General features: G+C 33.2%; 1 protein-coding gene across 16 annotated transcripts in view; it reads right to left on the bottom strand.

Moving 5' to 3' along the window:
- Positions 1–15,344, bottom strand: part of Ahi1 (Abelson helper integration site 1) — a 212,360-nt gene that overhangs the window by 153,201 nt on the left and 43,815 nt on the right. For all 16 annotated transcript variants that reach the window (XM_087190009.1, XM_087190016.1, XM_087190015.1 and 13 more), the window contains exons 12-16: positions 12,022–12,145; positions 8,129–8,358; positions 6,582–6,688; positions 2,927–3,045; positions 445–575 (exon numbers count right to left, since the gene is read on the bottom strand). In XM_087190009.1, the coding sequence (XP_087046135.1) occupies positions 445–575; positions 2,927–3,045; positions 6,582–6,688; positions 8,129–8,358; positions 12,022–12,145 (711 nt within the window). The remainder of the gene's footprint in view (positions 1–444; positions 576–2,926; positions 3,046–6,581; positions 6,689–8,128; positions 8,359–12,021; positions 12,146–15,344) is intronic.

Below are 15,344 nucleotides of genomic sequence, written 5' to 3' on the forward strand. Positions count from 1 at the left end.
AGCAAAGATGATGAACAAGTGAACTTCTTGATATAATTGTTTATTGGAAAATAACTATAGTAATTTAGGTAACTACTAATTAAGTTTCAGACATCAAAAACTTTCACAGGAATGTTTTTATTATTAAAGAAAATACATAGTGAATAATTAACTGTCTACCTAGTTACAATTCAGCTTATAATATTTTGCATTACAAGCCTCATTAAATACTTCTCTAAGAGCAGCAGTATTTCATAGGGAAGAATAAACCTCAAATTATTATGTAAAATTTTAAATCCATGATGAACGCAATATAGAACAGAATTTAAGTTTAGATAGCAGCTGAGTTCCACTAAAAGCTATCCTGAAAAAAAAATTAGAAATCTATTCTGTAAAATGATAGCTTTCACACTTGAAACCTCTATCTCTACCCCCCCAAAAAAAGATTTGATGGTAACTAAATACCTGTTTCTGGGTTCCAAACATATACTCTGCCATCCTCACTTCCAGCAAAGAGGAAAGTTCCACATGGCGTCAAAGTACTGTGAATCTTCTCCCGATAATTTGCTGCACCTAGAAATTTTCTTGCTGCTAATCTGTAAACAACAAAAACAAATAATATATATGCCTTAACCATTTAAAAGACTGGTGGTAGACAAAATTTTCTTTTAAATACTTAATTTGCATTATCAAACTTTCAAAAATCCGTTTCAAAAATCTGTCAAATGGTAGACATTCTATGATGCAGACATATATAACAGATATCCTATAATGCAGACATTCTAGAGCAGTGATGGCAAACCTTTTAAAGCTTTCAATGATAACAAACAGCCCGCTGTGGCATGCATGCCATAGGTTTGCCACCACTGTTCCAGAATAAAAAGCTGGTCTCAGTGCCCAGGGGATTTAGAATTTAGCAGAAAAGAGAAGAATGTATCAATGTAAAAAAGAAGGTGGATGCAGAAAGCACCACAAAAGAACAGATAGTGTAATTTACATATTTGGGTAGGACAGATTAATGCTAGTTATGAAGACAGCAACTACTTTATGGAGGTAGCATCTGAATTGGTTTCTAAACCACAGGTAGACTTTGTGTCAGGTTTTCTTCCACCTAGGGGATTTTTAAAATCAAAAAGAAATACTTGATCCCTGAAGGAACATAGATAAAATGCTATTAAGTAACCTATTCAATATGATATACAAGCAGATATTTTCACTTTTGAAATATGTCGCAACACTTACTAGAAGTCAGGCAGGATTAGATACACTCCTCTGTAACCTGTTTCTTCACTCAAGAATAGATGATGAGTAGTGGACCTGCACTGTCACTTTAATGAGTATGTATTATTGTCTGAAAATATCTTAAGAAATTTTCTATTGTTGGACAACATTTAGGATGTTTCCAGCATTCCTCTACCACAAACATGATTTCTATGAACAATTTTTTTCATGTGTTATCTATATATTTGCACTGTTTTCCGATTACTTTCTTGACATAAATTCCCAGACCTGTAATTTCTGGGTCAAACATTTCCAGAGTCCTTGCTATGTGCTTTACTGTTATAAGTACTATACACATACTAACTAGCTTATTCCTTCACAAGACCACTGAGGATAGCATATTACTTCTGTCTGAGACATGAGTAAAGACAGGCCCAGAGAGGTTAATCAGCTAGTAAGGGTGGAAAGGGCAGCATCTCACTCCTTGAGCCTAAGCATGATCTCACCTTGTCTAAAAAGGGAATAGCCAAACTCCTCTGCCTGGCCTTCTACTCTAGGTCTAATTTCTATTTCTAAAAATTCCCTTTCAGTATTCCTAGTCAAGAAACCTATGCTCATATTGACTAATTTCTCTGCCTTGAACACGTATTATTTCACCCCTAAACTTGATTTGATGTTATTCATTCTACTGAAAAACTTCTATCTTATCTAAATTCTATCTATCACTCAAGACGGACCTCAAATGCCAGCTTCTCAATAAAGTCATTAACAGAAGATATTATAGTTGTCAGTGTTATTCTTCCTGTGAAGAATATAATCTTTTTATTATATGTTTATATTCATTAAAAAATACAAACTGTATACTTGCTATCTGCCAGGCATGACACGAATGCTCATATAGAAAAAAGAATAAGGAGATTCTAATCCTCGAAGCTCTCATATTTTAATCTAACTGAATGTTTCCAGTGTTATTTTGGAGGTGTGCAACTAGATCATAAATTCTTGATGCGATAATCCTGCTACCATTCTCCCACTGTTCCCATGCGAGGGTCTTGGATTGTTCTATGTAAATATTAAAGGGCTTAATGGTCAGGACTAAGAAGGTACTTGGAGAATCAAATTAATATAAAGTATCACATTTCCCTTCCTAAATACATTAGGGAAATCTAATAAAAGAGCTCTGTCTCTCATTTGTTTTACAGCAACTTTAACACTATTAGAAATCCATGCTGATTTTCTCAGAATTCTGCTCTGGCTTTTACATTAAAGATATTTTCCCGCATTTACCTTTATTTAAAATTAAAAGAAAAACACATAAATTAATCAAAAGCCATCTCCTTCAGTCCTTATTATGTCATAATATATGCTATACCAGTATCATAGAGATAAAAGATACTCTGTCACTATTGAAGGAAGAAGTTTCTGTTTATAATTGTGAAAATAGAAAACAAACAATTACATTTTAACCTTAGAGCAGTTCACATTTGAGGCCAGACACTTCTTTCTGTAGGGGGTTTTCCAATAAGCTCTAGGACGCATATTAGCATCTCTGATCTTTACCCATCAGATAATAGAAGCAACATCAAAAACATCTCCAGACACTGCCAGATATTCCTAGAGAGCAAAATTTCCTCTAAGAATCTCTGTTGCATTTTATAAATATAAATTCATTCATTACTTATTCTTATTCATTCCTTATTCTTATTCTATAATAATATGTGCTTACATTCGGAGATCCATAATTCTCAAAGTACTGTCTTTGGTATGAATTAACAAATGTTTTCCATTGGGATGAACCTCCAAATAAGTTATTGGAATCCCCTTAAATTCAGTTTCTTTAATTTCCTAAAATGATAAGAAAAATAAAACATACTAATATTGAAAAGTTTGTTTAAAGCTACACATTTTTTAAGAGTACAAAATCAACTTTAAACGCTGTTAATATAATATAAAAAAGCTTCCAAGCTTTATAAACTCAAAACTAATTTTCTATCTAGCTTCAGACTCTTCTTACACTTCCATTTGTCTTAAGTATAGCATGTTATAGGCCTCTTATTCTGAAATAATTTAGTTTAAATTATAGTGAGGTTTTTTTTTTTTTCTTTTCTTTTGGTTGGTTATTTGAGGCAGCTACAGAAGATACTCAACTAATGAAGGATTACCCTTATACCTTACACCATGCGCTAAAATCAACTTTTAATGGGTGAAAGATCTAAGTGTAAGGCTGAAAAGTATAAAACTCCCAGAAGAGAACAAAAGGGAAAAGTTTCTGAATAATAGCTTTGGCAATTTTTTTTTTTTTTTCAGTGTTTTGACACAAGATCTCGCTATGAAGTTGTCTAGGCTTGATCTCATGGCTATCTTCCTGCCTCAGTCTTGCAACTGCTGGGATTACAGGTGTGCACCACCATGCCCAGCTTACCTTAGCAATAATTTCTTTGGGTATCACACCAAAAGCTCAGGTCGCAAAGTAAAATTAATAAATGGGACTAAATTAAATTAAAAAGCTGCTTTCTTGGGCCAGGGATTTAGCTCAGTGGTTCTGCTGCCTGTCTCTCGTGAACAAGGACCCGAGTTCAATGCCCAGTACCAAAAAAAAAAAAAAAGCTGCTTTCTGCACAGTAAAGTAAACAACAAAATTAAATGGTAGTTTACACACTGGGAAAAATTATTTGCCATATGTCTCTCAAAGGGTTAATATCCAAAATTTATAAAGAACTCATATGACTCAGTAATGCAAAAGCATGGACAAAGAAAATGGAAAGTCTCTGTAAATAGGGAAGGAAGCACAGGGAATGAGGAAAAAATAAGAACCAAGATACATCATGTACAGGTACAAGCACCCAATGATAAATGTAAACGTAGTGTATACCTAAAATGTACCAATAAAAGAATTTAAGCAAAAAAAAAAATGGACAAAGAACTGAATAAACAAATCTCCACAGAAGACATAAAAATGATCAAGTATATGAAAAGATAATCAACATTTAAACACCAGAGAAATGTAAATTACAAACATTATGAGATTACACTTTATACTTATTAGAACAGTAATCAAAAAGTCAAAAGATAACCAATGTTGCTAAAGTTGCAGAGAAAAGTGAATTCTTCTACCTTGTTGTTGGGAATGTAGAACGGGAGAGCCGTTGTGAAACAGTATGGAGGTTTCTAAAGAAATTAAAAATACAACTACCATATGACCTAGAAATCCCCATTCTGGGCAAATACCAAAGGAAACAAAATCACCACCTAAAGATATCTGCACGTCTATGTCCACCACAGTATTATTCACAATAGTCATGATATGGAAACAACCTAAATGTCCAGGAAACAGATAAATTATCATACACACACACACAGTATGTGTGTGCCCTAAAAATGAATTAAGATCTTGCCGGAGGCCGGGGATTTAGCTCAGTGGTTCCGCTGCCTGCCTCGCAAGCGGAAGGACCCAAGTTCGATGCCCGGTACCAAAAAAAAAAAAAAGATCTTGCCATTTGCCATAATGTGGATGAGCCTGAAGAAAACTACACTAAGTGAAATAAGTCAAAGAAAGGAAAGTACTACAAAATATTATATGATTTCACTTATATGTGATACCTAAAAAATACGTAAAAAATTCAAATATACAGAGAACCAGTTCTGATGAGTTGGAAGAATGGGGAGATTTAGGCTGGGGGTACATGAACTAATATGAGGTATCCCTCATATTGGCAGCTCAGCCTGCTACTGCTGACTGACACTAAAACCTGCTGTCTGATTTTTCTTTTTTAAAGTCACAGAAAACAGTGAAGCACTGACACAACAGATGGGGATTTTAGTGGCTAAACTATAACAAATCTGAGGTGGGGCGGCATGGGTGAGGATTTGATCAACTGAAACAGATGCAAACATGCAAAATCTAAAAACTGCAGAACAAGTGTTGGGTATAAACTTGAGAAAGTTGCTGGCAGATCTAATGTCTATATTATCTAGTGATTTCCTCATATTTTTCTTTATCACATTCATGTTCAAACTGAAAAAGCAATGGATACTTAATCCTTAAGGGACAGATAAATGTAACAGCATTCCCCACACTGCTGACTGAATACAGCCAAGTATGAAATCACAGCCTTCAATGTGTCACATAGCATTTGCTACTAAAGACATTGCAGCTTATTTTCTAAATCATTATTTTTGACTGTCTGAAGTAATGACCAAGCTATAGATTTTCAAGATAAATTTGTATCTTAGTACATAAAGGTTAAGATACGTTTTATAATAAATGATAAATTCTGTACTGTACACTCAGAAGACTGAAATTAGGGCCTTTGGAGACTTGCCAGTCCCTCTGGTATGTAATTAGAAAGTTCTTTTCAAAGTGTGCAAAATTAGGCCACATGATGAATCTCAAGAAATCATTAATTTGACAGATCAGATAATTATTAAAAATAGAATAGAGTTTTTAAAACAGATCTCACAGACAAAAAGATTTAACTAAACTTCACAGAAATTCTTTTTCTTTTAGGGTATCTTTTTGTTCCCAAAGGAAGACAGCTATTATCATAAGTTAGTGTGAAAAACACAAGAACATGCATATAATATGGCAGGCAGAAATTATATCAATTTATGTAAAACAAACTCAAGTTTGAAGATTTTTTAATTTTTAGTTACATTTTTTTGTTGTTTTTGTTTTTGTTTTTTTTGGTACTGGGGATCGAATTCAGGATGTTGTGCTTGCGAGGCAGGCGGTGGCACCACTGAGCTAAATCCCCGGCCCTTTAGTTACATTTTAAACTAAAAAATAAAAACCATAGATCAATAAAATTAATTACAAGGACCCAAATCATAATTCAATAATGCTGAAGGACAGCACTGCTGATTGAGCACACTGTATTAGAGAGATGTTACTGGACCAAGCAAAGGATATAATAAAAGATAAAAATCATGACTTACAGATGGTGATATAACATTACATACACCTTACTTTATTGTAAACTCCAGCTAATGCCAGAGTGCAAACTGGGGCTCAAAAGACTGAAGATGGGGTTGGTGGGGTAGACCTCAGCAGTACAGTACTTGTCTAGCATGTGCAAGGCCCTGGTTTGATTTCCAATACATGCACATATATGTGCACACACCAACACACACACAACAACAACAAAAAAATTTTTTTTAAAGGACTGAAAGTGAACTCGCCAAAATGAAAATCTTCACTAAGTTTTTATGAAAGAGCAATCAGGCAGAATATAATAGTTGATTGAAGATAACTGACTTTTTAGGGACTGAGAAAAACTTTATTTTTTGAAAATGTAGAATAGATTGTCCTTACTTCCTACCCTAAAGTCATGTGGTTGAAATTTTTTCTAACTAAACCCCAACTGTAAAATATGATTTCATACCTTATTTATAGTCCAGTGGCACACTGAATGTTGCAAATCATTAACATTGACGTAAGTATTCCACACAATAATCACTCCTGTGCAATCTCCGGAATACATGTGATGACCTATTTAAAAAAGTAAAATTACTCACTTAGGAATGTCACAAATGATAGGAAGTTGCAGAACTGTAACCCATTAACACAGTCAAGGAAACAAAAGGCTATTAAAAGTTATTTTAGTTTAAAAATCCAAAATAGCAAAAATAACTCACATTCTAATCCCAATTATATTTACATTAGTACTTCCCTCTTTTAAATTATTTTTGATGACATATTTCCCTTGTCACTTGCCAGTATGTGAATACAAAAAGAAATGAGTACCTCAGTGCATGTAAGGCCCATTTTCCATAGCCAAATTATTCAATACATATATATTCTTCATCTTTACTACTGATATATTCTGTCTAATAGTCCTAGAAAATACCTATATTCTAATAGACACTGTTAGCATAATACCTGAGAACCAGAAATCTTAAATAAATGATCAGGGAGTGAATAAAATAATAAGTAACAAGTGTTAACAGTTTAGCATCGATTCTTTTGAGTTAAACTATCTTGAAGTTGAATGGGACCTCAGAGACCATCAAGTTCAATTTTCATAGCTACTCAGGAATATCTTGTACACTATTACTGACAGATGGCTGCTTGGCAACTGTGAATTTAATACTTTACAAAACAGTTTATTTAACTGGTAAACCACTCCATGTGTTAGAATGTTGCTTTTCTTTCTGAGCAAAGAAAAATCTGTCTTCTGCAGCTTTGGTCACATCTCCATCTGCAGGAGCAACATAGACTGATTTCCCTTTTTTTCATATTTGCATATTTTATGAATAACTATTTTTAAAAAACCATTTTTCTTTTATAACGTGAGCTACTTCTATTATCAGAGTTTTCAGATACTTTTCTATTCAGGGCCTTTGTAAATTTATTATTGAATTGAGTACATCAGCAATATTATCATTTTGATCTAGATCTTATTTTAATTAGTTATAGCTATAGGCTAAATGCCTAGTTTCTGAAATTTAAAAAGTGATTAACAGATACAATAAATTTCTTTATTCTTTCACCCCATAAAACAAAGTACATTTTACATCTTTAAAATATCCATATTATTTATATACTAAGAGAACCTTTTAATTGCAATTTTTCCTTCTATATGTTTGTGAACTTTTAAAAAAATTCTTTTGTTACATTTAACATATATATCTGCAACATTCTTTGGGGATTTTTTTTCCCCTACCAATCTACTCTTTAACGTAAAAGATAACATGACATTGTTAGAGCAAAGACTGACTGAATTTAAATGTTTAGGAATTAAACAACTTTAAAATTCTACAGAACTCCCTCAGTGACCTCATGTGACCCGCAAAATATAATAAGCCAAAATATGCACAAGTAATCATCAATTTTATAACATCCTTCTCAAAGTCTGATAACTATTAGTGAAATAAAAAAATGAATTCTTCATGTAACTAGCCCTCATTTGGAATATATCCTCTAAAATACCTTCAGCATCAAAACAGAGAGAGTTGATAAAACTCTTGTGAGCATCAAATTGTTGGACCAATACAGCAGAACATTCTCTCATATCAACTTTCCATGCCCGTATCACAGAATCATAGCATCCTGTAATCACCAGCTCTCTTACAGCTGGATGAAATTTAGCCGTGTAAACAAAAGCAGGATGAGGCAAAACTCTGAAAGTATTTGTAGTATTTATTTCATTTTTCCATATCCTGGAAAAGGATAAAAAGTTACATATTGCTTCTGAAAGACAGAAATTTAATTATGTAAGTAAATGACAACAACCAATGGTAAACTAATATTTATAACAATAAAATTATGACTATGATCACATATTTGATGGCTAGAACATTTTGACAAAGCGTATTCTATTCTGTAAAACTAAAAACTATATTTGTATTTAGACATATCCACTCTTTAAATCTACCTATTTTTGACACTGACTAAACACACATTGAATAGATGGTAATATATTATATATATATTTTTAAATATAGGGAAAAAATGTAAATGACATCCCATTTATGTTGTGTATATTGCTTCTGGAAAATGCTTAGTAGTAGGAGTCTAGAGAATAAGATACTTCATTAACTTTCATATTTGTAATTTTATAGCCTATAAAACAAACATGAAGATTCCAGAGACTTAAAAGTTATATTGAAATTACTCTGAATTCTTGATAGAAATCATACTATCCTAAATTAGGCATTTCCTTTCTGTTTAACATTCTCATATATCTTCCTCTAATGGTTGATTTATAAAAAAATTTAAGATTATTACTGCTACAGTCTAGATCAAAGAGTAAACCCCAAGGGTTAAACTATTTTGTTAGATATTTTAAATTTCTAGCAATGTGCAATAATAGTCAAATCTAGCAACACATAGGTGCTATATGAATGTGGAACAGTGGCTTAAGTTATTAGAATGAGAGGAATATGTTATATTTTCCTATGAGGATTTTTGGTTTATCTTTTTAATTTCTGTCTAAGAATTAAAGCAAATTATGTCCTTTACAAAATTATAAATAAAGGAAAAAATACAGTTGGCTATTCAAGAATAACATCAGAGTTTTCTCAGTAGCTGCTTAAAATATAGGATATGGTCTTCAATTACAGTACCAAGAATCCAAACTAATAGCGAAGGAAGTGAAAGAACACGATTTTAAGTGAAAATAAAGAATGTGTGTCCCTGCATAAACATTTTTACCACAGTAAAATTTTCAATGAATGTATGTTATATGAAATAGGATACTTATTAAAAGAACAAAATTGCTAATTTGAAGGGAGTATTACAATAATTAAAAGATAAAAACCTCAGTTGCTTGCTAATCTTTGCATCATTTTTTAAATACTATATAACAGGCAGAAGTAAGGCAAATATATTTTCAAAACATCCCAATACATTAAAACAGACACAGTATTTCAAAAATTAAAATAAACCTTTTTGTGTAAAATCTGAACTATTATCAGTGATGGCTTTTGTTTCCCAGGTAATGGTAGAATGAAAGATTGAAATAATGGATTTGGAGGAAAATCAGGCTGCTTGCTGAGGATGAGGAAACACAAATTTGTAAAGACTGGATGAACACACAAAAATTAATAGATTTCAAGAAAAAAACCAACAAAGTTAAAATAGTACATACATACCAGAGTGGGTCTTGTGGGAACATGGGCCTACAAGAGAGCCATTACACATGGAAAGTCCTTTAGATTGCATTAAAAGATGCTGACTTGAGAAAAACACAGCTTATTCTGGAAATAACTACAGGGGATGTAGGCTAAAGCCATGTGCCAGAGAGAGAGCTGGGCAGTGAGAAATTAATGCTTAGGAGACACTAAAAATAACAGGTGGCAGTGATTCCCAGGAACACAGAAGGAGTAGACATGAGCAAAACCCACAATCCTCCACTGTGAGCATGAGGAATTCTAACTTTCTTCCTTTTGACTTGGGCTTACTCATTACAAGCATTCTTAATCTCTTTTAAAAACTTCCTTGTCTTTGATTTTAGCTGTGAGGCTTCTCTTTTCATTCAGTTAATACTTTCACAATATTTTTATGATACAAAGAATCTAAATACCAATTAAAAATACATAAAAACATACCTCACTTTAATATACTATATGTTATTTGAGAAACCCAAAGATATGGTGAAATTTGAGCTGAATTTACATGATAACTGAGTAGCTCACAAAGGATACTTAATAAATTTTTGGTGAATGAAATGAGTTAGGCAGGAAGAGGAAGGGAGGGGCATTTAAGTATAGGAATAAGTAAGGTAAAAGGGCACTAAGATGCCAAAGGTAAGATGTTAAGGGTATTTCAAAACATAGTGTAGGTCAGACAAAGGGTACATGCCAAACGCATATAAGAAGAACGTAAGGTTAATCAATGAGGGATATGTCTATTATGCCATCCTAAGCTAATGGAAAACTTTCCAAAGGGCAATGGGTACTGAAAGACTTTTTAAAGACAAAGCATTATGAAAAAGTGTTTTGGAAAGGTAATTTTACCACAGTAGAGGTAAAGATGAGTATAGTTACAGATATTAGGGGGAAAACTAGAGGGAAATTCTGGAAGCTCATGTCTGTCTAAATTTGACTGTAAACTAAAGGCACTCATCTAATAAAAATGGGAAGACTGATTTGCTGTAGAGAAATTGGGCAGTGGTCAGGTTTGTTTCTGCTGCCAGATGGATGAGAAAAAGGAGCTGAATAAAGATAAATAAAAAGATTGCTCAGCAGGGATGAGAGTGCGGGTGACTAAAAGACTTACCAATCCATAATTACACCTTAGTAAAGCTATGCATTATTCTCTAGCATTACCTGGTATCAGACAGAATGAGTGTGCTACAAGAAATAACCAGGTGTGGGCCAGGGATTTAGCTCAGTGGTTCCGCCTCCTGCCTCGCAAGCGCAAGGGCCCGAGTTTGATCCCCAGTACCAAAAAAAAGAAATAACCAGGTGAGTTCCTGAGGATACTGTTAAGGGGGACTAATAGTAGTTTCCTAGTTCAACAGAGTAAAATCAATTGTTCCCTTTTACATTTAAATATAAAATTAAACAATGATAATATCTTGATTAATTAGATATTTTATATAGAAAAGGAGATTGATTAGATTAGTAAAAGGACCCAGATATAAAAAGTCATATTACATGTTAAGAGAACAGGATGTAGCAGATGTAAATGACAGTAAAGCTGGTATGGTTCTCAAAGGCTCTTACATATCATGAAGACTATGGCAAATGTCTTTTGGAATTAAGTTAAATGATGTATATAAAAACCATCTTGAAAATTATCTAATAGTATTTATAGAACACAAGCAAAGTCAAACAAGAAGCTAAAACAAATTATAAGTGAACTTTAGGAATTAGCTTTTAAAATGTTTTATTGTGACACAAGTTGAAATGGGATAATTTAAGACTGATATTGTGAGAATGCAAATATTTAACATCTATGACTCTTAACAACATATGATACTTATTTATTTCCTCTACATTTATGTAATGAGGTCCACTGGATTCCAGCCTCTACATCTAGCCAATATGAAGACAGGATCCCTGCCATCAAGAGTTTATGTTCTAAGAAAAATCTCAAGTGTTTAATAACCTCATCTCAAAGTGTTAATCAAACAATTTATGTAATGATTGTTTAAAGATGGCGAGGATCAGAAATGCTACATGTTTATTAATAAGAGATACTTAAGAAAAATGCCTTCAAGAAAAAAGTTTTAGTACTATTTAGTCTGCATATTTATGGTGGTCATTTCATAGATAAAATATAACTGAAGCATAAGGGTATTTACATCACTTTATATTTTCTCAGCTTTCTTTGATGGTAAAGAACATACACAATAGGTACTTCTAGAGTATACTAACCTGGCAGTGCCATCAGACGATGAAGTAAGGATATAGCGATCATCTTTTGACCAGGAAAGGTCATAAATGATATTGAGGTGGCCACACAATTCTCTCATGAAACGTCCAGAAGGAATTTCATATACTAATAAGAATATTTAGAAATCAGTAGGTTTCTAGGCAGTGGATCATTAATCCAATAATATATAAATATACAATTTATAATAACTTAGAAATAAATTAAGCAGTCAGCATGAAAATTATAACCAAAGATATTTCCAGTATAAACAAAATTTCAAAATCTACTTAAGAAGTTTCTTATTCGAGGCCGGCCCGGACTACATAGTGAGTTCAAGGCCAGCCTGAACTACATAATGAGAGCCTGCATTAAAAACAAAAAAAGAAAGAAAAAAATCAAAAAAGATTAGTTTTTCATTTGCTTTGCTCAGGAAGAAGAATTTACACACAAAATTTTATAATATCCTAAAATTTCATAATGTACTATAATATGCCATCAATTATTCTTATTTCTTCAAAACAATGCCCCATAAATCTTTGTTAATCAATTTGTTAGCCAGATAACAAATAGTATTTACATTATAATTAATTTCAAATACTCTGTAATTTGGGGTTTCATGAATAAGGTATTATTTTACTTGAAAATCAACTAAATGGCAACCAAAATTGTAATTATTTTAAGTAATGAGAAATTTAAGCTACTGTCAGGAAAAAATTTCAATTTCAATACAAAATGACAGAGAGTAAGGTAATTAGCAGTAATTCAATCTGATAGACAGCACTGTGCTATTGTATGTTTCACACAGTAAAAATCACAGAAACCAAGTCTCCAAGTCTCTACCGCCACCTAGTGGTTAACTACAATGCTAAGAAGATCAGAAGTACTGGAATAGCAAACTACGGACCTTGGAAAATCTACTCCCCCGTGAAAGCAATAGGAACTGTGGCAAAAGTTCTCAAAACAATGTTGCAGAACTCTGGAAGTTAAGCACAGCTTGTAAGAATCTGATGAATATTTATTCAAGAAAAATGAATGAATATCAGTAAGAATATCGAGCTTTCTGGTATTTTTAACTTGGCCCTATTCCATTTTCCTCTCTTGAACTGTAAAATAGCCTTAAAAACAGGTGAATATCAGGAGCCTAACAGTCACTGAATTTTGCAGAACCGGTCTGTAGATTCCTAAAAGCTCCATCCCCAAAGACCACTGTTAGACAGTCTGGAAGCTCCATGAAAGGCTCCATTCTCAGCGCCTGCCTTTACCTGACCTGGGTCAATACAAACTTTATACAAGCAGCCAAAACTCTGGAGTGCATGTTGAAACAGTGAGTGGCACCATTTCACACTACAGCTGCCACAGGTGGTAACAGCACTTGGGGCTAAGAAGAGGCTCAATAAAAAATTTAAAATGCAAACCTGGCAACAAGATGGCCCTACAAGACCTTGAAAAGCTCCAAAATACTGTACACCTAAGATTCTAGAAGGATTCCCATGCATGTATATAAAGAAAGGTTTGTGTGCACAGCCAAGCAAAACCTAAGAGGCTTTCTCTCTCACTCCAGCTGACCCAAGGAGACGCTGAACAAACGGGAAGTGAAGGCAGAGTTTTTAATTGCCTGAAGCTCTGAAAGGATATCCCAACACACACACAAACACACACAGCCCTCTGGAAAAGGACGTCAGACCTATCTACTCAAAAGTATTTAACAAAAATCTCTGTCCAAGTCATCAGTTTATTCTTAACTGGAGTAGAGACTACACTACATGACAACTACATGACAAGGATGAAGGCTTCTCAGAATTAGCCCAAGAAAGTTACTAAAGAAACTTCAACAATAACTAATCCTGGGTGGATGAGAAGGGTGAAAAAGAGAAATCTGATTTCCAGAGCTGCCTCACTAGCTTATTTAAAATATCCAGTTTTTAACATAAAATTATGAGACATGGAAAAAAACCAAGAAAAGTATAACCTATAAAAAGAGAAAAAAGCAGTTAACAGAAACTGTTCATATAGAAACTGAAGGAGCCCAGGCATTGGTCTTTTTCAACAAAAACTTTAAATCTATTATTACGAATATATTCAAAGATTAACAAAGATCATACCTGAAGAATTAAACTTTAGGAATGATTTCTCACCAAAAAACAGAGTACCAGTAAAGAAAAAGAAACAACAAAAAAGGACTGAAGAAAAATTTTAGGCTTAAAAAATACAATCACTGAAATAATTCACCAGAGGGGCTCAAAAGATATGAACAGGCAGAAGAATTACTGAACTTGACGACAGATCACTTGAAACTATCTAGATCAAGGAACAGAAAGAAAAAGAGTGAAGAAAAATGAGTATGCCTCAGAGACCTGTGGGACACCCTTAAGTCTACAAACACAGGCATAATAGAGGTCCCAGAAGAATAAAAAGAAAGAGGCAAACAGAAAACATGAAGAAATAATGACTGAATAATCCCCAAATTTAGGAAAAACATTAATCCGCACATTAACAAATGAAACAAATTCTAAGTTTAGACACAACATAATCATAGTCATGAACCAAGGACAAAGATTCCATTTTCTGTTTTTTAAAATTTAAGCAATACATACCTCTAAATCCAGAGCATCACCAACAATTAAGTATAATGTAACAAGTTTATCACAAAAATTTAAAACACATAAATCATAATGAAAACAATTCATTAACTGAAAGAAAGAAATCACTACAGTATTAGTATTTTGGAGCATGTTTCCCAAAAATCTTTTCCCCCTACATACAGGTTTTCAGTGAATTTTAAACCAGCACAGTGGTTAATCAAGCTACACAAATAATTTTTAATATTTTGAAAAACTTATTATTTCATAGGAAGGAATATTAATTTAATAAATGCCAGTTAACTCAACTAGGAGTCCCTGCTGAAAAAGAAGTGAATCACTATATGGTATGATCAAAATACATAATAAATGTCTAACTTTTAAAAATTAGTGAAAAACACATTGCCATTTGAACACATATTAATTTGACACATTCTCCCATTATTCTTGCCACTACTGAAGAAGTTCCAGAAGTCTTCTTTTGCGTCTTTACGAAGCATGATCAAAAATATAGTGAAGCTGCTGCTGCTGCTGAGTGCCATCCAATGTAAAGACAGGCCCATAGAAACGTAACAGTGTGTCCTTTATCTACCTTATTCACTGGATCTAGCACCATTTGCTCTTTCCCAGAATCAAAATAATCATGAAAAGATAAATATTTTGATCCAATTCAGGACATGGAGTTAGCCACAAAAATTCAATTAAGAGTGACAAAAAGGCATTTCCAGAGCTGCTTCAGAAAGTGG

Source organism: Heterocephalus glaber, unplaced genomic scaffold (assembly GCF_053883595.1).
Source record: "Heterocephalus glaber isolate CG9 unplaced genomic scaffold, H.glaber_assembly_v1.0 deba00001550, whole genome shotgun sequence".
In the NCBI taxonomy this organism is placed as follows: domain Eukaryota; kingdom Metazoa; phylum Chordata; class Mammalia; order Rodentia; family Bathyergidae; genus Heterocephalus; species Heterocephalus glaber.